We start from the raw sequence: 23,893 nt of genomic DNA, 5'->3' as shown, positions 1-23,893 counted from the left end.
AGTCCTATGGAATGTTCTGCCAACAGAAATTCAGCAGGGCACTTTTGTTTCAAAGTCCACTGGAAACGTTTCTGTTCCATCAGGCTTAAGCAGGCAATTAAGAATACAGTGGTACCTCGGGTTACATACGCTTCAGGTTACATACGCTTCAGGTTACAGACTTTGCTAAACCCAGAAATAGTGCCTCAGGTTAAGAATTTTTGCTTCAGGATGAGAACAGAAATTGTGCTCCAGAGGCGCGGCAGCAGCAGGAGGCCCCATTAGCTAAAGTAGTGCTTCAGGTTAAGAACAGTTTCAGGTTAAGAACGGACCTCCGGAACGAATTAAGTACTTAACCCGAGGTACCACTGTACATATTTCCACAATAGTCATCCAATTATTATTTTTTAACATTTACATATGGTTTCTATCGTATGTTTTTATGTACTGGGGGTTGTGAGCAATATCTCCGTCATGAATTAGCAGCATGCTGTATTCTTATAAATGAATAGATTTGAAAAACAATGAAGAAATGGGGGAGAGTAAAATGCAAAAACTAATCAAACTCGTTAGCCATCTTCAAATATCACACTGAAGATGGGGCAAACGTGTTTCTCGCTGGCTGTTCCAGAGGGCAGGACCAAACATTAGGGAAAACTTTCTGATGGTAAGAGCTGTTCAGCAGTGGAATGGACTACCTGGGAAAGTGGTGGATTCACATTCATTAGGTTTCTTTAAACAGTTGAGTGGCCAGTTGCCAGGGATTCTTTAGCTGTGATTCCTCTATTGCAGAGGGTTGGACAAGATAACCAGGGGAGGCGCTACCTTCCCACTCTACAATTCTACGGTTCCAAGATCCCATGACTCATGGATCCACTTTGGTTCAAATCAAATTGAGGGCATCGTTTCTTGTTCCTTCGGGTGACTGCAGAAAGTAACATGCAGCAGGGCAAAAGCACCGCCCCATCCCAACTGGTGCTGAGCTCCCAAGCCCAGTGTGTCATCCACAAATAGGATAGTTATCCATGGCCTTGCCACTGATCTGACTTATGGTCTGTCTCACCCACCTACGGTGCTTTCAGTCAGGATGATGATGCAGGTCTCTTCAATGCCTGCACACGTCTTCTTCTCACCTGTACAAGTGGTTTCATTACTAAAGCAGGTTTCACACTCCAGAGAAGCACCTATGAGGGGAGGGGGGAAACGAAACATAATGAATGCATGTTTCATCCAGTCATTAGGCATTAATCCTTGCTAACTTGTCACTGGGTGTGGAAGAAGAACTGGAGAGCAAGAGTTCAGAAAGGCAGCAAGGCCATCTGGTCCACTTGTCAGCCATGTGTGCTCTGTCAGTCTATGACTGCTAAAGCAGGCTAGGTCCCGTTAAATGCAGAGGCTCCTCTCCTGGAAAGCAGAGCTAGTAATGTAAAGATAGAGCTACAGCTCTTATTTGATGCTCAGCCTGAAGATGCCGCCTGAATAGACTCTCCAGCCTGAGCCCTACGTGGAGCTGTCCAAGGTAGCCGTGAAACGCTGCCTCTGTGCTGTTGAGGCCATTGCCCCAAACAGAGCAGTCTGAGTTTTCCAGTTCCTACTGCTGGACTCCATATGGGTGCTGCTTCTAGGTGAAGCCCAAATCAGAGACAGGGGGGACCTTTTGGCATCACAGCACAGCGAGGGACATACAGGAGCAGTCAGGATAGTTGTTTGTTTTTTAAAAAAACAATGTTTTCAAAGGGAAAATTGGAAAGGGGAATGAAAAACTTTTTGCCATCACAGGAGTGGAACGACAGTAATGTTAAATAAGGGTTTTTCAAGCTATTTTTTTAATTTAAAAAATAAAAATTGGGGGGGAGGGGATTTGGGGGTGCAAAAAGTCAGGGGTTGTGTGTTAGCCACCCTGTTGCAGCTACTAAAGATGTGGCCAATTTTTAGCTCACTTACTTTCTTACGGGGTCTTTGGAAGAGGGGTTGGTTGTTAAACTACCCCACAAAATGTAGCTCTGTGAGGGGAATGGGAGGGGGTGTTCTCCTAAGAACTCTCTGCACCCTTAACAAACAGCAGTTCCCAGAGTTCTTTGGGCAAGCCACAACTATTTGATCCAATAAGATGGTGCCTTAAACATATAGTGCAAATGGGACCTTGGTGTCTTCCTTGCTCTCTTACCCCCCAGTCTCCACAGTTGCCTGCCTAATAAAATAGCATGTTTAACCTACTTCCTTTTGCATTATATGCTTGCTCAGTGAATAGTAGAAGTCATAGAATGAAGACCATGTCTGCTGCAGAAGACGTTTCTCTTCTGCTTCATTTGCTTTTAACTGAGAGTCAGAGTCAAAGCCCTGTTCTAAGAGTTGTTTTAAGAACTCAATTCTTCACCCACCACACACTAGCTGGAACCCAGCCTGAATCATCCCACACTCCCATCCACACACACAAAGACTGCCTTGGATGGTGGAGAGAACTGAGAACTGGGAACACCCACCCCGCAAATGCTCACTTGGTATCTCCCCTTCCTTTTTAATCTACCTGCAGCGCCTCCTTACCTGATGTTACCAGTGCCAAAAAGAGGCTCACTTTCAGAAGAGTCTGCATGATGGTGGTTGTGGTCGGTATAGCAAGTACAGACACTCCTTCTGCAATGCTTCAGTGGGCCTGCAATGGCATCCAGAAGGAAGCTTTATTCAAAGTGCAATTGCACACAGCTCCCTTATAAATCCTTGTTAATGATTAGGGCAGATGGGTGGAGGAAATCAATGAGAAGTGCTAGGATTCTGATACAAGCATTCAACTTCAGTGAAATGTTCTCTAGTCAAAATTTCTCAGGACTTTTTCTCAACCCCATCCTCATTTATTCTCCAATAATATTTTCCACAATTTCTTAATTTATCGTGGCCGCCATTTCTCCCTCCTCCTTCCTATCCACCAACCATGCCCTGGAATTCTAGGTCCACAGTACTGCAAAGGAATGATAACCAGACTGCCAACAGCTATTGCTCCTACTCTCGCCCCTAGGAGAAAATGAAAGCTCTGGGAATGCCCCTCCTAATGGTGAGCTCCACTCCAAGAAACTGTTGGAATATGGTGGAGAAAGCCACATTGAGGTCTGCTCCTGGAACATACAGTCAGCTGCTTGAAAATCCAAGGTGCCCTCTATATTGTAACACATCACTCATACTACCACATGCCATCGCTTGGCAGAATCTGAGGCTGCCTTTGATGGTGATAGCCCACAGTTCACACAAGGTACTTGGAGCCATTCTTACCCTTATTCCAGCAATCAGAAAAACTGGCATCATACGGTACCCTGAGGCACTACCACAGGAATGTGGAAACCAATTGTTCTCTAGATGGTGTTGGCCACACACTCTCATGGGAGTACAAAAAGGAACCTTTCCTGTCCGGCAGGCCAGATCCTTTTCCTCCCACTCCTGGCAGGCTAAAATTGACTGATGGTTGAGGCCACCACCTGTCTATAATGTAATGTCTCTATGATGTTATATGATGATGTTTCTCTTGATTGTCAGTGAGACTTGAAAGTACAGCATTGGGTCCCTATGTGGTGGACATGTGAAAAAACAAGCTAAAGCTTTCTGGGGAAATGATATATAATGAAATGAAGAAAATGTTTAAATGGGCTATTCCTCAAAGACCAGAAGCTTTTCTTACATATGTAATAGACATGGATGTTCCAAAGAAGATGACTAAACTATTTATGTATGTGACAGCAGCAGTAGCTAGAATATAATGTGCACGGAAATGGAAAGAAGAGAAGGTTCCAATGAAGGAGTGACTTATGGAAAGTAATGGACTATTCAGAAATGGCAAAGCAAGCAGCAAAACTAAGAGATCAAAATGATGAAGTTTTTATAGAAGAATGGAGGCCATTCATAGATTATTTTTTAAAATGTTGCCGTCAAATGAAATTGCAGGCAGGATTTGAGATAAAAGTGGAAGAAAAATGGCAAAAGAATTATAATAGAGAATTTGGTGTGATAGATAAAGATATAATGCAGTAGAAAAGTTTTGAGTTGAGTAAAAACATTGTGTAGGCGGGGGTGGGAAGTCCACTTATGAAACAAGGTTATTGTGAAAAAGTTTGGAAATTTTACTAAAATGATATATAGTGCAGCATCGGGGTATTTGGAAGGCCTTTGGCAAACAGCCCTGAGCTGCTCTTTAAGCCTCCACAAAACCAAAGGTTGAAAGAGCCATACAGGACTGTGTGCAGAAGGGCTTTCAAACAGCCCTTTTGCTGCCTTTTGAAGCAGCACCCAGCAGGATTGGAGTCTCTGCTCATCAGCCGAGGAGAGACTTCCATCCTGCTCCCTGCAGGACTTTGCTTCGCCAGTGCACTCTCCAAAAGGAACCCACGGGAGAAGGAGCATCAAGGAGAGGGTGGGTCAAATCCTGCTGCTCTGCCTATGTGTATGCCCATTCCCTGTGGAGAACGGGTGCAGGCAACCAACGCAGAATTGAACCCTGGCATGCCCTACTCATCAACTCTTGTTGCCTGCCCATTGGAATGCCATCAGCTGATTGGCAGGTGGGTGTGTCTCAGGGGGGATTTTTAAAAAAGCCTAAGGAAACAAAGGGGTGAGGGAAATCTCCCTTGCTCTTTGTTGGCATGTCATACAGGCCACAGAGTTAGATCAATGCAGCGTGAAGTCTCCCCAACCCATTCAAGAGCCATCTAAATTCACCTCTAGATGGATGCCTTCATCTTGATGGAATGAAACTCCTGGTGTTTGAAACTCATGCCTAGCAAACCACAGCAACTGTCACAAAGGCTCCTAAGATTCCATGTTCCTTAAAGTGAGAGCCCCCTTTTTGTTTTCATGATGAGGGAAAAGGGAAGGGACAGAGAGGTCCACTTTGCTGCTGGTCCATCTCAAGCTTGTTCTGCAGGCTTTGGGAACAAAGGCTGGTGCATTGGAGTGAACGGGGCACGGACAACCGTCAGCCTGCTTTCAGCTAGTTCCCACTTGCGCTTGCTTTCTTACAACCAGTCAGAGGGTGACTCCACCATTGGTCCCTGCCTCCCAAGCCACAAGTCCCAATGGGTACCAACTGCCCCTGGAGTCAAGCTTGGAGCACCTGTGACCCATCATTTGCAAGCATCACCAGCCCAGTCCCGTACGGTATCTCAGCATCTGGCACAAGGACATATCACACCAACGGACACAAAGGAATGTACTGTTTCTCAAAAGTGCCAAAAATATTAGATATTTCACCCCCATGTGAACTGGCCTGCGCCCTGGGATTGTCATCTGAGTCTCTCTCCATGGGCCACCTCCAAGGGATGGCTGGAGGATGGTAATGAGAGAGCAGGCCTTTTCTGCAAGAACTTCCATTTCTGGTGCCAACTTTACCACTGTTTTGACACCACACAAGATGTTCTTATTTCCCCAGGCATTTGAGCAGGTCAAACTCTCAGGCACTTTTAATCTGACTGCATTTTAAAATATGTTTACATGGTTTTGTGAGGTGGTTATAAATCACTTTGGGACTTTTCATTGCAGGAAGCAATTCATCCCCTCAGTAAACTTGACCTAAAACCGAGGGCACGATGCATTTCTGAAGTGTGTTTTTTTTTTTTTCTTCTGCAGGGACAGCCTTGAATACTTTGAGTTATATTAAATGTAGGAAAGTCATACAGGGAGCCAGGCAGAAGGCCTTCTCGGTAGTGGCGCCTGCCCTGTGGAATGCCCTCCCACCAGATGTCAAGGAAATAAACAACTATCTTACTTTTAAAAGACATCTGAAGGCAGTCCTGTTTTGGGAATTTTTTAATGTTTAATGCTGTATTGTGTTTTTAATATTCGATTGGGAGCCGCCCAGAGTGGCTGGGGAAACCTAGCCAGATGGGAGGGGTATAAATAAATTGTTGTTGTTGTTGTTGTTGTTGTTACTGCACACTATTATTTTCCTGCTTTGGTCGATGTAAGGCAGGGGTGGGGAACTGGGTGGCAGTTCAGATCATGAGCTCCCCCTCCCATCATAGGCCAAGCTTGACGGGTGGGTGGGGTCACTCACATGACATCACAATGGCACCTGGTGACATTTTATGCCCACAAGGGGGTCTTCAGAAGCCATGTTCAAAATGCTACATTGTACAGCAGTGCTTTGAAAGGATCTTCTGAAGATCTGGCATTTTCCCTTTTTTTATGAATGACTTTCCTTCTTGAAACCAAGATTGACAGTGCTTGCAGACCCCCTTTCAGTTGAGCCAGGTTTTTGCCCGCCTCACATTTGGCATGTGGGTCAGGTGGATGTGGCTTGTGGATGTGAAGCCTGGTGGGGATAAGTAGGCTTGTGGACCAGAGGTTTCCCACTCCTGAAACAGTGCTGACACCTATCTATCTATCACTAGTCACGAAGGCAATATTGACATCTAGTGACTAAAACATAAAGCTGTTTTCAAACAATGGTTCCTTCTGCACCTAAAACTGTTGCTAAGGCTGATGAAGCAACAATTTGTACTTATAATCAACTAGGATCATCATACCCAGCATTCCTTGGGACTTCTAAGAAATTATAATAACAAAAATCAGTGCAGTTTTGAAATCAGTGGCTAAAATTAGTGCAGTTTTGAAAGGTTCAGTCTGCCACCATAACTCAAAATGGCATCCACCCATATTCAAACATAGACAAAACCTTACTCCTTGACCTCATGCAAAATCTGGCTACAGTATCTGTACTGGTGTCCAAATGCATAAAGAACAACTTTCCAAAACAGAGAAGAATACAGTGGTACCTCGGTTTAAGAACAGTCCGGTTTAAGAACGATTTGGTTTACAAACTCCACAAAACCTGAAATAGTGTCTTGGTTTGAGAACTTTACCTCGGTCTAAGAACAGAATCCGAATGGTGGAAGGGCACTGGCGGCGGGAGGCCTCATTAGGGAAAGCGCACCACAGTTTAAGAACAGTTTTGGTTTAAGAACGGACTTCCGGATTGCATGCTAATTGCATGCTTTAGTCACTAGATGGCATTAAACCCTTCACCAACTGGGTCTCTGCTTATTCCTTTGAACCTTTGGGAGAAATAAGATTGATTAAATTGCCTGGCTAGCTCAGTTGGGTAGAGTGTGGTGCTGGTAACACTAAGGTTGCAGGTTTGAACCCCATATGGGATGGCTGCCTATTCCTGCATTGCAGCGGGTTGGACTAGATGATCCTCAGGGTCCCTTCCAACTCTGTAATTCTGTGATTCACTACTGTCAGTTGTGAGGAACTGGAGGAACTCTGCACTAAAATAAAATGTCTTTCTGCCACAAGGGTCTAATTTTTTCCTAACAAATAAACACAGCTGCCATGCCTTTAACATGTCATTTGTTTTAATCCCAATATTAATTTTCACTGAGGAAAGCAGTAAAGGCCAAAGTGCATTCAGAGGAAGTGGTTCATGGGTGAAAGAGGAGGCAGAATTCAATGGGAGAGTCGATGCGATCTCATGCAGGCCACTTTTACAACAGGATTCTCCGCAGCAGGAGCCCAGAGAAGCTTGGCAGGAGGACAGCAGTGGGTTGAGCCGCCTTGGAAGACTCCACCTTATGAACGACATCATAGCCAACCGTAAACTCAGAGTGTTTGCTATTTTCTGAAGCACACACAAACCTCGTAGTGCAACCATTCGAAAGCCTCTCCGTGGGGGTTTCATCTGGATATGGAAGACAAGATATGGGTTGCCGGGACATTATTGCTTGCAGCTGCTCTCCAAATTGCTCCATCTACTCTGTTTGAAATGAACCCTGTGTTTGCCACAAAGCGAGGTCTGTCTACTGCTCACCAGTAGAGCTCAGCCCATCTATCCAAAGCCATTGACTCACATGGGAATGATCCACAACCTTGATCCAGCTCCATTCATTCCATTTTTTAAATTATTATTTACAACATAAATCCACCACAACTCAAATAAACGAATCCACCACCATAAGACATGAACATAACATAAAATAAACATAACATAAAACAAACAACAAAATAAAATACTTCCTTTATCCTGTACATGGCCTCCTTATTTACTTCTTGTGAACTGTTCCGTTTATGAGTTATTATTACGATTTTTTCAAATTATGACTTAAAAAGAAAACCACAATGTCTCCTGCAGACATTAAGTCCAGGTGTGTATTTTAGGGCACTGTTTTGTGAAGTATTTTTTACATTTTCCCAATTCTTTTTGAAATTCTTGTCTGGGGAGTCCCCTAATTGCCTCTGTTAATCTAGCTAATTTGATATAGTTTAGTAATTTATCCTGCCATTGCATATTTTTTTTGGCACGAATTCTTTTTTCCAATTTCTGGCAATTAAGGTCCTTTCATTCCAATGGGGCTTTTTGCAAGAGACCTTCCTGTAGATTGCATCTCACGTGCCTCAAATCTCCCTCGCTCTGCCACCTAAGGGTAACCAAAATCCAGTATGTGCGCCAGTTGTCTCGCCTTGCTTGCCTCAAGGAAGAACCTTCATGTAATAACAGCAGCAGCAGCAGCAACAACACTTGCAAAGACCTCTCTTCATTAAAAACCCAAGAGCAGTTTACACAATAAGACATTAAAATAAAACAATATCTTAACAAGTAAATGGCAAAACCAAAATACTACAATGTGTTGGAACCATCCACACCCATACTTTCCACCCCCTAAATCTGGAGATTCCCCACACAATTGATGTAGCTCTACTATTTAGATTTTCAAAGTGTAGGGAATCCCAGGATATAGAGAGGAGAAAGTGTGGAACAGCGGTAGTTGGAGGAGAACACCTATCAGGGACTGTACAGAGGAGGAATGGTGGGAGCCGCCGCCCCCTTTTTCTGAACCTTCCCAGGGGCAGGAGGATAATATTGATTTAGAACAGTGGTTTGTAGAAGGGCATAGTCCAGAGGGGGAAAGCTGGGAAATACTGGGTGAGGAGCAGCTAGAAGAGGAAACACTAGAAGAGAGACAGCTCGCAGATTCAGTGTCCTTGGACAGCACTCCTGAATGGGGGGGGAGGGGAGAGAGAGATGTTTTGATTTATGAAGTTATCTTTTATTTCTAAGATGCTGAGCCTGTGCTGGACAGCACGAGACATTGCATGGATATTTGGGATGTATCTTTGATGCTCATGTGATGCTTTTTTGTAGAGTTCTGCCAGTAAAATTTCGAATTATATTTTGATGGGTCTGGACAATGCTTCATATTTCCAAAAGGAGCCCGTTCTTATGCTTCCAGTTGCTCCAAACTGTGCTATATCAATATCTGCAATAAATACCCACCCGCCTACAGATCATGGAAGAAATGAACCTGCACTGCAGAGGAAATCACTTACTGGAGGCCCTGCCAAAGCCATTGGTTTCCACCTTGGTACAATTCGCCATCTCAGTGCTGTAAGTGCCTGAGCAGGAGGAATTGGATGGCTTCAGCGTTGTATTGGCTCTAGGCTTTAGCGGTGGCACTGAAAACAGAAACAAAAGATACTCCAGGTCAGCTCAAGGACTGGACCAAAAAGAAATACAGAGCAGGGGAGGCAGGGACCTTTTTCAGCCTGAGGGTCATGTGAGCAAACAGCTTGAGCCTCCACCATTTCCTTAAGTCAAGTTGTCACATATCTCCTGCCCCCCACCCCCAGAGCTACAATTTCCAGAGCGGTTTCACAGTCAACCCCTCTTCCCAGTGAACTGTCTTGAAATGGAAGCACCTTCTTCTTTTGGTCTTCCTGAATGCAGAGTCTTGGAGCGCACAGTGGCTTAAAATTTCCCCACCCATTGTCAGGCACCAGGTAATCTGATCCCCCCACGGTAGGCTGCCAAGAATAGATAGATAAGGAAAGCTCTTACCAAGGTCTTTTATTCAATATTCACAGAAAGAGGCTTAGAAATGCAGCCTCTTGGAGTAATGGCGTTGCTCTGAGTAATCTCCACCCCACTTCTCTCCTCAGTTGTCAACAACACCACCCACCTTATGGTGCCCGCTTAAGGCCATTTGCCTCCGAGCCTTTTGCTCTCCTACTTTCAATGCTCACCAGGTTCTGGGAGAAGGTGGGACTGGAATGCTTTCTAGTGATAATGTGTCAGCCAGCTGCTCTGGCTCTGCTTCCCGTTCCTCCTCTTCCATTATTTCCCAACTTTGCCCCTCATCTGCCTTTGAGCCGTAACCTTCCTCAAACAACTGTTGTAAATCTATACTGTCTTCCTCTTCTCTGGAAGGTTCAGGAGGCGGTCGCCACCATTCCTCCTCTGTCCAGTCCCTGACACCCATGCCTATTGGGTGCCTCTAGGTTGCTGGAGACAGTGACCCTTTGTAACGAATGGCATGGTTTGTATGGGCCTAAAGATGGCTGAAGAACACCACAAAATGGATGTGATGTCTTTGAACTGTCAGTGAACTGATCATGAACTGTGTTGTAGGAACGGTACAGAACAGCACATACAAGAAGGGCTACACAGCATTACCTTTGAGGTAAGATAAGAGTTGTGAGATGATGCCAAGGACAAGGATGTGAGATGCCAAAAACAAGGAGTAAGGAGTTGTGTAATGCCAAGAATCAGATGAACAACAAGGTGTATATCTGGCAAAGCCCTCCAGCCTAAGACGTGTGCCAGACATTTGACAGCGCTGTTCTCTGCCACCCGTGGCTCTTCCTGAACCTGATCAATTCAGTGAAGAGTGAAGAGTGGTGAGTATGAAAGGTGTATGAACAGATGTATGGTTGACTGCATATTCCTTGCCTTGACATGTGAGTTAATCAATAAAACATATTATAGAGACAATCCAATATTGGTTGTCTGAGGTTTACTTGTGCCTTCCTAGAGTGTACTGGGTCTCATCTATGTGAAACACCTAAGCAGATTAAAAGAACCTAATTGGTCATTACACCTTCTGCAGAAGTAGCAGTGGGTCTTCAGCCTTCCATGACCCCTGCACCATTGGTTACAGGGAGTGAACGTAAGGAAATGATAAGGATAAGGAATTTTGGGGAGACGGACCAGCATGAAATTTATATACGTACGTTGAGGAGTGACTTGTCTGCAGGTCTTCCCGGTGCAGCAGACCCAACTGGACCTGTAGGTTCTTCCTCCCCCCATATCAAAGTAAGGTGGTGGGGCGTTGCACCAAAAAGTGGAAGCACAGCTTCTCTCTACGGTCTGAACCACCTTTCCGTCTTAAGTGGTCAAAAAAAAAAAAAAAAAAGAGGAGAGAGGTTTATTTAGCAACTAGCAGCTTCATCTCCAGAGCAGCTCTGATTATTAATAGTAATTTTTTTTATTTGCAAATTTAACAAAGAAAAGGAAGGGGGAAGGGGAAAAAGAATTAAAGACCATAAAAGGAAAAAAGAGAAAGAAAGAATAACATCAGATTAAGGGTGGTATATAAATTTAATAAATAATAAAGTAAAATAAAATAATAGGAACACACAAAAATTATCCATTCTCATCGCAGGTGCATCAACCATCAACAGGTGTCTTAAAGTTTAACATCTAAGTTAATATAAGCCCTTCATATGCGCATATTGATGCAGAATTGAGGCCTACTGGAAATACATTCAAATGCAGGCAGGGCCATGAGATCCTCAGCCCACTGTGGGGCAAACACAGGGCGTTTATCCTTCCAGGCTTAAATTATAGGTCTCTTAGCAACCATAAGGGCTAACCGTCCACTTTTGTTGTTTAGGAATTATAAAACAAACAAAAAATCAGCACAATTTGGAAAGGTTCCTTGCCCCACTTGCTTGAAAATGGTTTCCAACTGTACTCAGTAAAGACCAAAACCTACGGTACTCCTTGATCTCGGGAACCATCGTGGAAAAATTGGTATCAATATATTAAGAAGTGTCTGAATGGGTATCATAGAATTGCAAGGTTGGAAGGGACCCTAAGGCCCATTTAGTCCAACCAAGGACTTTCCACAATATATAGTAGACCAGCAGAACGCCCATTGTTTGTTTGTAGGATGCATATTGCAAAGACCCAGGGGTGCTCTCCCCCAGCCAACGCACAGGCTCTCTGTCACTTGTGTGTGAGTCGCATGAGGAGTATTCACAAGTTACATTCAACTTGTATATAGGGCTGGGCGATATCTGGCTTTCAGCATCATGACATACCACCTTCTTACCATCATGATAGAGTGATATATCACAATGTCTGAAATAACACCGAAAAAGTGGCTGGGCTATGGAGGGAGGGAGGAGCAACCAGGAGGAAAGGGAAGGGGGCTGCCCGCTTGCTCAGGTGAAGGAGCTCCTGTTCATTCCCTCCCTTCACAGCCCCATCTGCCTGCCTTCACCTGAGCAAGCGGGGCGGGCTGCCTTTTTCCTCCTGGTCGGGAGAACAGGCAATTTGAGCTGGCAGTACATCATGGCTCCCGCAAGCACAGAACAACCAGATGGGAGTGACATGCCCTCCAATATTTTTCCGATGCAAGTAGGGACATCCCATTCCATAATGATAATTTTACTATTTATACCCCGCACATCTTATTGGGTTGCCCCAGCCACTCTTTAAATATATATACATACACACACACACACACACATATATATATATATATATATATATATATATATATATATATATATGGTAAAGGTACCCCTGCCCGTACGGGCCAGTCTTGACAGACTCTAGGGTTGTGCACCCATCTCACTCAAGAGGCCGGGGGCCAGCGCTGTCGGAGACACTTCCGGGTCACGTGGCCAGTGTGACGAAGCTGCTCTGGCGAGCCAGAGCCACACACGGAAACACTGTTTACCTTCCCGCTAGTAAGCGGTCCCTATTTATCTACTTGCACCCGGGGGTGCTTTCGAACTGCTAGGTTGGCAGGCGCTGGGACCGAACAACGGGAGCGCACCCCGCCACAGGGATTCGAACCGCCGACCTTGCGATCGGCAAGCCCTAGGCGCTGAGGCTTTTACCCACAGCGCCACCTGCGTCCATATATATATATATATATATATGCTTTCGTAGATTTTCACGGGTACAGGAATGCAGGTTTTGGTGTCCTCGGGTGTCTTCCCGTGTAAAAGTTGGGGTGTCTAGGCGACGTTTCGACGAGGTCTCACTCGTCATCTTCAGGCTGGTGCTTTCGGCTTCTTGTTACTGGAACAGAGCAGGATCTCAGTGTTTGAGTTCCTATAAATACTGTTGAGGAGGTGTGGTGTATAGCCTCCAATGTTCTGGGCAGAGAGGAGGTTCCCAGGCTAGTGTGCCTTTTCTTCTTTTGTTCCTTAATTACTTGAGGGATATCTTGAGTGATTTCTTGAGTGATTTCCTGAATCCCACTTAGGTGGGTCATTAGGTGTGGATTAGTTGCTAAAGCCTTCGTGTCTTGAACTCTTGAACTTTGTGAAGAGTTTTTCTGAGAAGATGGCTGTACTGCACTTGGTTGTGTTCTGGCTTGGCTTCGTGTATAGGGGCGAGCTGTGGTTTTGTGGCCTGTGCCAGCCAGATCTGTGTAGGGATTGCAGGGGGGTGCAGCATCTGTACATGGAACACTTTGAAACCAATGCTTTAGACAAGTCAGAACACAAACCCAAACTTTGGCTCAGATATGTTGACGACACCTTTGTAATTTGGCCACACGGGAAGGAAAAACTGGATAGCTTCCTCACACATCTCAACAGCCTACACCCCAAAATACAATTCACTATGGAAATAGAAGCCAACAACCAACTTCCCTTCCTTGACGTCCTAATCTACAAAAAACCTGATGGCTCCCTAGGACACACTATCTACCGGAAAAAAACACACACCAACCGCTACTTACATGCACAATCACACCACCACCCTGCACAAATAAACTCCGTAGCCAAGACTCTCATCTCCAGAACCAAACGCCTGGCTGACGAAGACCACTTGACAACTGAGTTACAGAATCTCTCAAATGTGTTAATTGCCAATGGATACCAGCAAAACAGGGTTACGAAGCTAATCCAAAAAGAAACACCCCCCAAAAACCAAGACACAGAAGAAAACAATGGCATAGCCCTCCTTCCTTATATCAAGGGCACTACAGATAAAATTAGCAAAATCCTCCATAAACACAATATCAAAACAGCCTTTTGCACCAACCAAAAAATAGCCAATATCCTCAGAAACCCCAAGGATAAAATTCAGTTGGAAAACCAAGGGGTCTATGAAATACCCTGCAAAGTCTGCCCAGCCACGTACATTGGACAAACAAACAGACGAATAAATGCACGGATCGCAGAACACAAGAATGCCGTCAAAAAAGAAGAAAAAACTTCCTCTCTTTTCCAACACATGAAAGAAACAGGACACGAAATTAATTTTGCAGATTCCAAATTGCTCTTTAACATGGAACATCACCACAAGAGAATAATCATGGAAGCCATCGAGATAGAGAAACACCCTCACAACATGAACAAGCGTGACGACACATCCCGCTTGCCAGACATCTGGAAATTAGCCCTCCCCACAAAATCTGACACCAGATCCAGAGGCACACAGAACGCCATCACCAATCAACCACACCAGACCCAAACCCAGACCCTCTCCACAGATAAATTACAGACACCATCCAGTAGCCAAACCAGGGTGGCACCTCCGGATGCTGCACCCCCCTGCAATCCCTACACAGATCTGGCTGGCACAGGCCACAAAACCACAGCTCGCCCCTATACACGAAGCCAAGCCAGAGCACAACCAAGTGCAGTACAGCCATCTTCTCAGAAAAACTCTTCACAAAGTTCAAGAGTTCAAGACACGAAGGCTTTAGCAACTAATCCACACCTAATGACCCACCTAAGTGGGATTCAGGAAATCACTCAAGAAATCACTCAAGATATCCCTCAAGTAATTAAGGAACAAAAGAAGAAAAGGCACACTAGCCTGGGAACCTCCTCTCTGCCCAGAACATTGGAGGCTATACACCACACCTCCTCAACAGTATTTATAGGAACTCAAACACTGAGATCCTGCTCTGTTCCAGTAACAAGAAGCCGAAAGCACCAGCCTGAAGATGACGAGTGAGACCTCGTCGAAACGTCGCCTAGACACCCCAACTTTTACACGGGAAGACACCCGAGGACACCAAAACCTGCATATATATATATATATATATATATATATATATATATATATCCATTTTTCATTTTCGTTCATTACATACATTAACAATTGCTATATACCATACTTCTCTCTCCCTCCCCTCCAAGACTTCCCCCAACTTGCGTTTCTGATTTGTTTCTATTTTCAACTGCTTTGCTATCTCCCAACAGAAACAGTTATTAATAACATAAAATCAAACCTTAAAAACATAAAAATAAAATAAAATACATCATCTTATTTCACTATCTTCCAAACATTTTCTGATGCTAAGAATGTGAATGTTTATTTAAATCCTGCCATCAAGTCTATTGCCTTTCTTTGTTTCTGCAAATATAATATGAATGGTTCCCAATCTTTTTCAAAGCCTCTGTTGTCTTTTTCTCTTAGTCTTTCTGTCATTTTTGCCAGTTCTTGCCCCAGCCACTCTGAGCAGCTTCCAACGTATATAAAAACATAATAAAACATTAAACATTTTTTTAAAAAAAACTTCCCTATACAGGATTGCCTTCAGATGGCTCAGGAGTCGCATAATGCCATACCCTCCAACATGTCTCCAATGAAAATAGGGACATCCTCAGGAAAAGTGGGACATTCAAGGATCAAATCAGAAACCGGGACAGCTTCTCTAAATCAGGGACATCCCGGGGAAATACAGACACTTGGAGAGTCTGGAGTGAGATGCACTCTGCTTGCGGTGGCCAGGGAGCTGTGATGTATCACTAGCTCAAAAAGTCTGAAGCCAGTATCACGATCTGAACTTCATAGAGGTTTCAGACGATGAATTGAAACATCACCCAAGTGTACAATCTGTGTACCTGTGCACCCAAATAGTTGACCTTCCATGACAAAAAGGTGGGTGACATACAGATGATATAGATCCAAAATGTGGGGGACATTTTGTTCTCCAGATGTTGCGGAACTACAGCTCCCACCATCCCTAACCATTGCTCATGCTTGCTTGGGGCTGATGGGAGTTGTAGTTCAGCAGCATCCAGAGGACCATGGGTTCTCCCCACCACCACTTTTCTTGAGCAAAAGATACAATAGAATCATAGAATCATAGAGTTGGAAGAGACCACAAGGGCCATCGAGTCCAACCCCCTGCCAAGCAGGAAACACCATCAGAGCACTCCTGACATATGGTTGTCAAGCCTCTGCTTAAAGACCTCCAAAGAAGGAGACTCCACCACACTCCTTGGCAGCAAATTCCACTGTCGAACAGCTCTTACTGTCAGGAAGTTCTTCCTAATGTTTAGGTGGAATCTGCTTCAACCTCAGTCTCCTGAAAGGCATCGTGAAACAGAATGCAATCTTCCACCCTGGCCATGCAGAGCCCCATCCTGAGCTGAAAAGTCCACTGTGCCATCTATACAGGCAGCAGCTGTCAGTGGTCTAAGCCCACCCACTGCCCTGATCTGGCTTGCAACCTCTCCTACCCACCTACGGTGCTTTCCGTCAGTGTGATGAGGCAGGTTTCTTTGTTCCCAGGACAGGTCCGCATGCTGCCAGTGCAATTGGTCCCCTTGGCAGTACAGATTTCGCACTCCAGAGAAGCAGCTGGAAGAGGGAAGGACACTTATTAAAAATGAGATCAAATGAAGATACTTTTGTGCAGGAATAAGCCATGGGTCACCTACTTTCGGGGTACCCCCGTTTGTGCCCGTTGCAGGGTTCGGGGATCAGCCAGAGAGTAGGAGTTTACACACAGATATAAGAAGAGGTGGTCAAACAGAGGAAGGAAATGAATGATTTTTAATTGTTGTTTCTTGTTGCATCACAGTGTGGTACGCTGGTTTGACATCAACTGATAGGAAGTGCCTACAGAGGGTAGTGAATACAGGACAAGATATTATGAGCTGTCCCGTGAATCCGCTGGATGAAACAGCGGAAGAACGTTGCCTCAGGAGAATGAGGAAAATTCTCAGGGATGATTCACACCCTGGCTGGCACTTTCTTGATCTCCTGCCCTCAGGCAGAAGATATAGAAGCATGATTAGTTGCACCAACAGAATAAAGAACAGCTTCTATCCGTAGGCTGTTAGGCTGCTGAATGAAAAGATAACAACAGGGAACTGACTTTCAGGTTTGGTGGGTGTGCGTCAGTAAACGAGGGGAATTAATACTTAGTGAGCTGAGTGGGGGGTGCTTGTGTAATCTCACTGTATACAAGTTGTACAAGTGACAATAAAGTATTTCAACTTCTTAGTGCTTCTTAAGCTACTTTGAGGGGGTTTTAAGAAGTGAAAACAGGTGATGTTATTATTATTGATGATGGGAGTTAAGTGGGGGTTTCCTGCTTCTTTATTTCCATATTATCTTTGGCTGCTTTTTGTCCCTTCATTCCCAACGGAATGGGCTGGAGCGTATTGTGAGCATGGCTTCAATGATTCCTAATAACTGCCACGAATCATCAGTATTGTGGACTACAATCTCCTCTCTGTCCATCCACACATTCAGCTTGAAAGGTGTTCCCCAGCAGTACCTGATCCTTCTTTCTTACTGGCAAATGGTCACAATTTTTTTAAAAATTGTTTTGTTTTCTTTGAAGTTTCTGGGGGCACATCTTGAGATAACCTGGAAGTCTCTACTTCTGATAGGCCTTTCCATATCTTCTTCTGAGTGGCTTCTGGTTTGTTTTTGGTTTTTTAAAAATACTTTTAAGCTACTTTGTGGTGATTTTTTAAAAACCCCAAAAGCAGGATTTCAGACACAGTATGTTCTCAGTCCTATCTGGAGATGCCAGGAACTGAACCTGTGACCTCTTGCATGCAAAACAGTTTATTATTTACTATTTATTTTATTTATAAAATTTGCGTACCATCCTATACCCGTAGATCTTTTGCAACGTAAAATCACAATTTGAAAAAAACACACCAGGAAATACAAGTTGCCTTCTACCAATGAGCTACAGCCATTTCAGAAAGCTGCATTATCCATCTTGTATCAATATCAATCCTGTGACAAAAGCTTGGCTCCAAATCTATTCATCCCGGAAGGAACAGACCTCCAGGAGGCTCCCAGACACTCCTTACCTGTCTTTAGAAGTGCAAAGAAGAAGCATTTCAGGGCAGCCTGCATGGTGATGGGAAATAAGAGAGCACAAGAACAGAAGCTCTCTCCACAATGTGTCAAAATACTTGGTTCAAAGGACCTGCAACGACATACAGAGGAGGTGTCGAAACCAGGTGTTAGCTTACCAAAGTGTGCATTTAAGCACGCAAAAACACGTCAAAAGCCAGGTGACACCAAATTATCTGGGGGAAATCCAAGATTGCAAGAATGGGGATTCCTCTGGCCTCCCAGATGTTATCGGACTTCCTACCAGCCCCAGACACTTGAGAAACAAACTAGCTCCCTCTCTTGCACACACACAAAATCAGATTTCTTTTCCATAAGGGAAGTGCCAGAGAAATGCATTGGAAAATGTGCGCTAACACTTTGGTGATGCAGCATTGTACAGCCTTCCCGCAAGCAAATTTCAACAAATGCTCAATAAAACTAAGCAGCCAAGGCCGACGGAGCGCCCCGCAATTTTTGCACAAGCAAAACAGAATGAATGCTCAGTGAATGAGCTCTGCCATGCAACCTAAACAAAAACAACACACACAAAAAAAAAACAAGAACAAAAGTAGTATGTTTCCGGGTGCCACCTCACATGGAGTGCAGGGTCCAGCCGGCGGGGGGGGCACCTTTGCACCTCCTTCACCTTCTAGAGAGATCAAACACGGTGGGTCGTCCCGTGGGACCTTGCAAGAGGGAAGAAGGATGAGGCCTTCAAAGGTCTCACTCACGTGGGCTATGGGAACACTTTGTCTGTAATGAACGTTCCATGCACCCTCTGTGTGAAAACTTCACTAGGCTATTTGGGTTGCTGGTTGACAGGCCATCAAAGGAATTTTTTCTTCCAACCTTGAGGGGTTTTCACCTATCCCTCAGTGACCTAAGGTGTACTTTTGTTAGGCAATGGTCAGAACAGCAGCAAAACATGTATTTCCCTATTGGGTGTACAGCCACAGCAGCCATTAACTCTCCAATGGTTTGATTTCACACACACACCCCCAAAGGTGCGCTTCTCCATTGTCTCCTGAGACAGATGGATGCCAACTAACCAAGGTCTGTATATCAGCAGAAATGGCATTGGGCAGGATCAGTAAAGCAATGAGGGCCTCCATAACGTGTCTAGGGGAAAATATTGGCCATGCACACCCTAAGATCAGGTTAGGGCCCCCGCATGGCTGGAATCTCTCACCCCAGGCACTCAGTGAGACCCTGGGCATTTGGCTTCCACCATGTCAGGGCTCAGCCCTGGAATATTCTCATGGAGAACTCAGTTCTTTTCAGCAAGGACTGAAGCAATGGACCATTGCCCTACTGCCATGCCAACCCCACTTTATGCTGTGGTCTATAAAGATTTGGTCTGATTTTTACCCAACCCCGCATCCTGTCCCAGTTATTTCACCACACGGGGCCACAGATTGTGCCTGCCTGGGTCAACCTATGCCTTTTCAGAAGCTTAAAATTCCTTTTCTGGTTGAAAATAAGAACACTGCCAGACTCGCAAGTGTTGAAAGACATTCCACGCTCATAATTCTGGGGGAAGAGGGATCAGAGATTCAGCCCGCAATTCTAGAAACCTTTCCCTGGAACAAAGTCCTGTTAAGGATACTGGGATGTACTTCTGAGTAAACAGAAGTACTGCACTACAAGTCCCCAGCAAAGAGACATGTTTAAAAAGCAAACAGGAGGGGCAAGGGGTAAGGAGCAAGACAGATTTATTAGGGGATGTTATATTAAATAGACATCCAAAATTCTTTTTTTAAAAAGGGGGAGAAGGGGAGAGAAGGAAGCAGAAATACACCAAGAAGACAAACCTGTTGCCCAACTAGCATAGCCCTACTCCCCACCATCTCATGTTGGGATCACTACTTCTGATGAGGTTCAAAACGATTCTATAGAGGGATAATTTCTATTGTTTTGAAATGCATGTGCGTGATCACGTGTTTGAGAAATAATAAAGCCCCTCCCCTCTTTGCTCCGGCAACAGATTTAAATTCTGGAGATTAATTCTGTAAAATTGACTTGGCAGATTTTTAAACTGAAGGGAGGACTACAGTTCCGTGATTTAACTTCTAAAAATGGGTAGGTGGCCTTTGACCCTTGTGATGTCATTGGACTACCACCATGTTATGCTGTCTCTGGTTGATAGCCACAGGTTCCCCATCTCTGGCCTGTAAAGCTTAACATAAATCAAGCTTAAAGTGAAGGCTGAGCCTATCCTTTATGCATCGGCTTCTCCTCCCTAGTTCTTCATTGCGGGCTTTGTCAGATGAGAGCTATTATATGAGCTGCTGCCTTTGTGCATTAGGAAAGGTTGCTGCTTCATGTTTGCTACAGCAATACAAGGCTTCCCTGCTGGAGCAGAGCTGCAAGAACTATACATTTCTATGGAACTATATAACTCAGGATTCAGCTCCTAAGCTGGAGGTTTGTCCATCAGTCTTCCCCAACCTAGTGTCCTCCATGTTTTGAACTACAACTCTCATCAGCCATACCTAGCAAAGATGTGGTGGCTGGGAATGATGGGAGTTATAGCCAAAAACCCAAGGAAGGCGCCATAAGAACATTAGAAGAGGTGTTCCGGATCAGGTCCAAAACTCTGTTCTCATAGTGGTCAAAGAGATACCCACTGGAAGACAACAAGTTTGGGGGAGGCTGTTCTGCAGGACCTTCTCCTGATCTTCACATTTCTCCAAGCTTAATCTCCTGAAATGCAATCGCCTGGTTTCTGCTACAAATGATGGCTAATACATTGAATAAATTGGAGTCCCCTACCTTCTCCTCCGATAGGCCAGCTGTTTCCCTTGATGCTTTTCCAGTGGGACTGAGATGTTTCTGCTCTCTTGCAAACTGCTCTTCTTACTTATATGCCCTTGGCTAGTTTGCCTGCACTTCTGCTGCAGCCAGTGAGATGAGGATGACTTCTTTAAGAAATGGGTGTGGGTGGGTGTGTTTAGACTACTGACTGCACCAGTAGTGAGTGGGAATTTAAAGCGGGATTTAGATCAGCTCAGCCTCCCGGGAATGCTGATTTTTATGATGACCACTATCAACAGGGAAGGAGATAATAAGGAAGGAGGGAGTAAAAAGAGGGGAGCAGTTTGAGCCCCTCTGAGAACACAATGATCTGACTCAGTAAAAGCCTCTTTGTGTGTCGTGCATGTTTCTTCTTTTTTAATGAACTTAGAAACTGGATTTTTGTATTGAACAGAGATGTGCACCAAACCTTTAGCTTATAAACTGTGCTCGAAACCTAACTGCAATCTAGCATTGTATCTCAGTTGCTGAAAATCCCGGTGTCAATCCCTGGCATCTTCACGAGGGGCTGGGAAAGATGCTGTGTTTAATATCCCAGAGGGCTGCTGCCAGCCAGTGCCAGTGATACTAACCTAGATGGACCAATGGTCTGATTAGCACAAGGCAGCATTCTGTGTTTGTTGGCTGCAAACTCACCGTGTTCTTCAAACATAAGTCAAGCAAAATCATGGGATAGCTCAGTTGGTAGAGCGTGAGACTCTTGATCTCAGGGTCATGAGTTCGAGCCCCACCTTGGCCAAAAGATTCCTGCAATGTAGGGGGTTGGACTAGATGACCCTCATGGTCCCTTCCAACCCTACAGTTGTATGATTCTAAGTCTAGGAAATACATAGATGGCTCTGGCCCCATCTCCATCTACTTGGCAATATGCCTTGGCAAGAAATGGCCATGGCATGGGCCATTTTAGAGCCGGCTTGAGACACAGGTAAAGATAAAGAAGGGACCCCTGACCATTAGGTCCAGTCGTGACCGACTCTGGGATTGCGGCGCTCATCTCTCTTTATTGGCCGAGGGAGCCGGCGTACAGCTTCCGGGTCATGTGGCCAGCATGACTAAGCTGCTGGCAAACCAGAGCAGTGCATGGGAATGCCGTTTACCTTCCCGCTGGAGCGGTATCTATTTATCTACTTGCATTTTGACGTGCTTTCGAAATGCTAGGTTGGCAGGAGCAGGGACCGAGCAACGGGAACTCACCCCGTCGTGGGGATTCGAGCACAGACCTTCTGATCGGCAAGTCCTAGGCTCTGTGGTTTAACCCACAGCACCACCCGCGTCCCAGCCTGAGACATAGTGCATAGTTAAACTATGGAACTCACTCCAACAGGAGGCAGGGATGGCCACCAATTTGGATGGCTTTAAAAAGGGATTGGGCAAATTCATGGAGGAGAAGGTCATCAGTGACTACTAGGCATGATAGCTGTGCTCTGCTTCCACAGCCAAGAGGCAGCAACGCTTATGAATATCAGGTGCTGGAAGCTGCAGGAGGGAAAGAGAGCTCTTGTGCTTGCGGGCTTCCCATGGGCATTTGACCACCCACTGTCAGGACATGATGGGCCATTGGCCTGATTCAGCACGATCTTATCTTCTTGTGACACTTTTGTGCCTAACACAAAGCAGTAAATGGTGGTTGCCTCCCAAGTCCAGGTGCCTTGGTCCCCAAGCTAGCCCAAGTGAATTTCGCCCCTGGGGCAGAAGATTCCCCAATGGCTTCTCTTGCTCATAACTACAGTAAGAATAGATAAAATAACAAACAAAATTTGCAAGCTTTTCATGACACCCAAGGACAGCTGCCTGGGGCAGCTCTCTCACTGCATCACAACAGGGCTGGCCATCCCTGCAGCCATTTATCTGGATGAGCAGGTTGCTTTTTACGTTATTCACAAAGAGGGAAGAGACAGGAGGAGAAGGCATATACAAATATGCAGTCATAACATGCAGTGTAACCCTACCCACATTTTTTTAAGCAAACCTGATAAACCACCCACCCACCCCTTTTTAACATTTGAAAAGCTGCTCTTACTTGGAAAACTTGAAAAGACATGTGGGTTGTTGTTGTTTTTAAAAAAGAAATTCTGTATGAAACCTTTTTTGAAAAGACAAGGTTTTTTTTAAAAAAAAAAGTACAATGGGTGAGTATTAACATATCAGCTTAAGACAATTTGATAAATGATGCATGCTGATCACCTTAGCCTGTGGTTCCCGAAATTTATTCTGTTTGTGCAGATAAACTACCAGAGATAGAATGCTACAGGATGTGTTGTTAGTGTGTGAAAACAGGCAAAATCCAAAATCCAAGCTGCTTGGCACCTGGCAAATTTCAAATGCTGGTTTTGACTATACACGATTTTGTCTTTAGCCATGATCCCTGGAATGTAGCCCCCATGTAAATTGCAAGTTTACTGTATTGCATTTTATTGCACGGTGAATTGAATTCTATAAAAATCAACATAATGCAATGGGTGGACCTGTTGCAAAGTTCTTCAGTGTAACATCCATCAGCTTGAGTCTTAAGGCAGATTCAGCATTAAAATTATTCATCCTAGACTCCCATTAACTTCACTGCTAATCCTCTCCACTCCTTCCAAGTGCTTCCTTACCCGCAATCAGCTGCCCTCCAGTCATTTCTCTCTTTTTTGATATTAATATTTTATTGAAAAGTTTTCGGCTATAAAGAAATAAAGTGATAAAAAGAGGGGGGGAAAGGAGAAAATATTCACCCTGCTCACCATCCAGGTGGACCATTGGATTATAAGAGCAATGAATCAGTCGCTCAGTCTGCTGCCCCCACCATTCTTCACACAAATAACATGGGCCACTGAATGAAGCTTGCAGACCACTGGTGGTCCCTAGACCACTGTTTGGGAACCCCCACTATAGGCAATTTCAGGTAAGGTGAAATGTTTTTCATGAACTGTGGAGTCATTTACTTTAAAAATACCATGCATTCGGATTTATGCATTTCCTTAGTCCATAAGGAAATTTTTTTCATAAGAAACAAGA

At 44.7% G+C, this 23,893-nt stretch overlaps 2 protein-coding genes across 3 annotated transcripts in view; both read right to left on the bottom strand.

Annotated features, from left to right (window-relative positions):
- LOC310683413 (phospholipase A2 inhibitor and Ly6/PLAUR domain-containing protein-like) overlaps positions 1–4,760 on the bottom strand; it is an 11,357-nt gene extending 6,597 nt beyond the window's left edge. The window contains exons 1-3 of one of the 2 annotated variants that reach the window (XM_083453320.1): positions 4,681–4,760; positions 2,524–2,632; positions 1,047–1,163 (exon numbers count right to left, since the gene is read on the bottom strand). In XM_083453320.1, coding sequence (XP_083309446.1) covers positions 1,047–1,163; positions 2,524–2,572 — 166 coding nt within the window. In that variant the 5' untranslated portion in view covers positions 2,573–2,632; positions 4,681–4,760. Of the gene's footprint in view, positions 1–1,046; positions 1,164–2,523; positions 2,633–3,243 lie in introns of both variants that reach the window. The other variant, XM_083453319.1, reaches the window with a different exon arrangement.
- A 2,538-nt stretch (positions 4,761–7,298) lies between these two features.
- On the bottom strand, positions 7,299–21,671 carry LOC310684701 (phospholipase A2 inhibitor gamma subunit B-like). Its single transcript, XM_083456180.1, has 6 exons — positions 20,852–21,671; positions 18,052–18,170; positions 16,460–16,576; positions 10,966–11,118; positions 9,286–9,411; positions 7,299–7,639 (listed from the first exon to the last, which is right to left on the bottom strand). The coding sequence occupies exons 2-6, from the start codon at positions 18,095–18,097 to the stop codon at positions 7,446–7,448; spliced, it is 636 nt and encodes a 211-aa protein (XP_083312306.1). The 5' UTR covers positions 18,098–18,170; positions 20,852–21,671; the 3' UTR covers positions 7,299–7,445.
- Between the last annotated feature and the right edge of the window lie 2,222 nt (positions 21,672–23,893).

Source organism: Podarcis tiliguerta, assembly GCF_965153285.1.
Source record: "Podarcis tiliguerta genome assembly, chromosome: 8".
Classification (NCBI taxonomy): Eukaryota; Metazoa; Chordata; class Lepidosauria; order Squamata; family Lacertidae; genus Podarcis; species Podarcis tiliguerta.
Note: the sequence above shows the minus strand (reverse complement) of the source record. Positions and strands in the feature narration are given on the sequence as shown.

Excerpts from the sequence above, each read along its gene's own strand:
- LOC310684701 (XM_083456180.1), bottom strand. The coding sequence starts at position 18,097 with ATGCAGGCTGCCCTGAAATGCTTCTTCTTTGCACTTCTAAAGACAG. Across the intron at positions 11,119-16,459 it reads ACTGACGGAAAGCACCGTAG|ACGGAAAGGTGGTTCAGACC; the intron begins GTGGGTAGGAGA and ends TGACCACTTAAG. Across the intron at positions 9,412-10,965 it reads CAGACAAGTCACTCCTCAAC|TGCCACCGCTAAAGCCTAGA; the intron begins GTACGTATATAA and ends TTCTGTTTTCAG.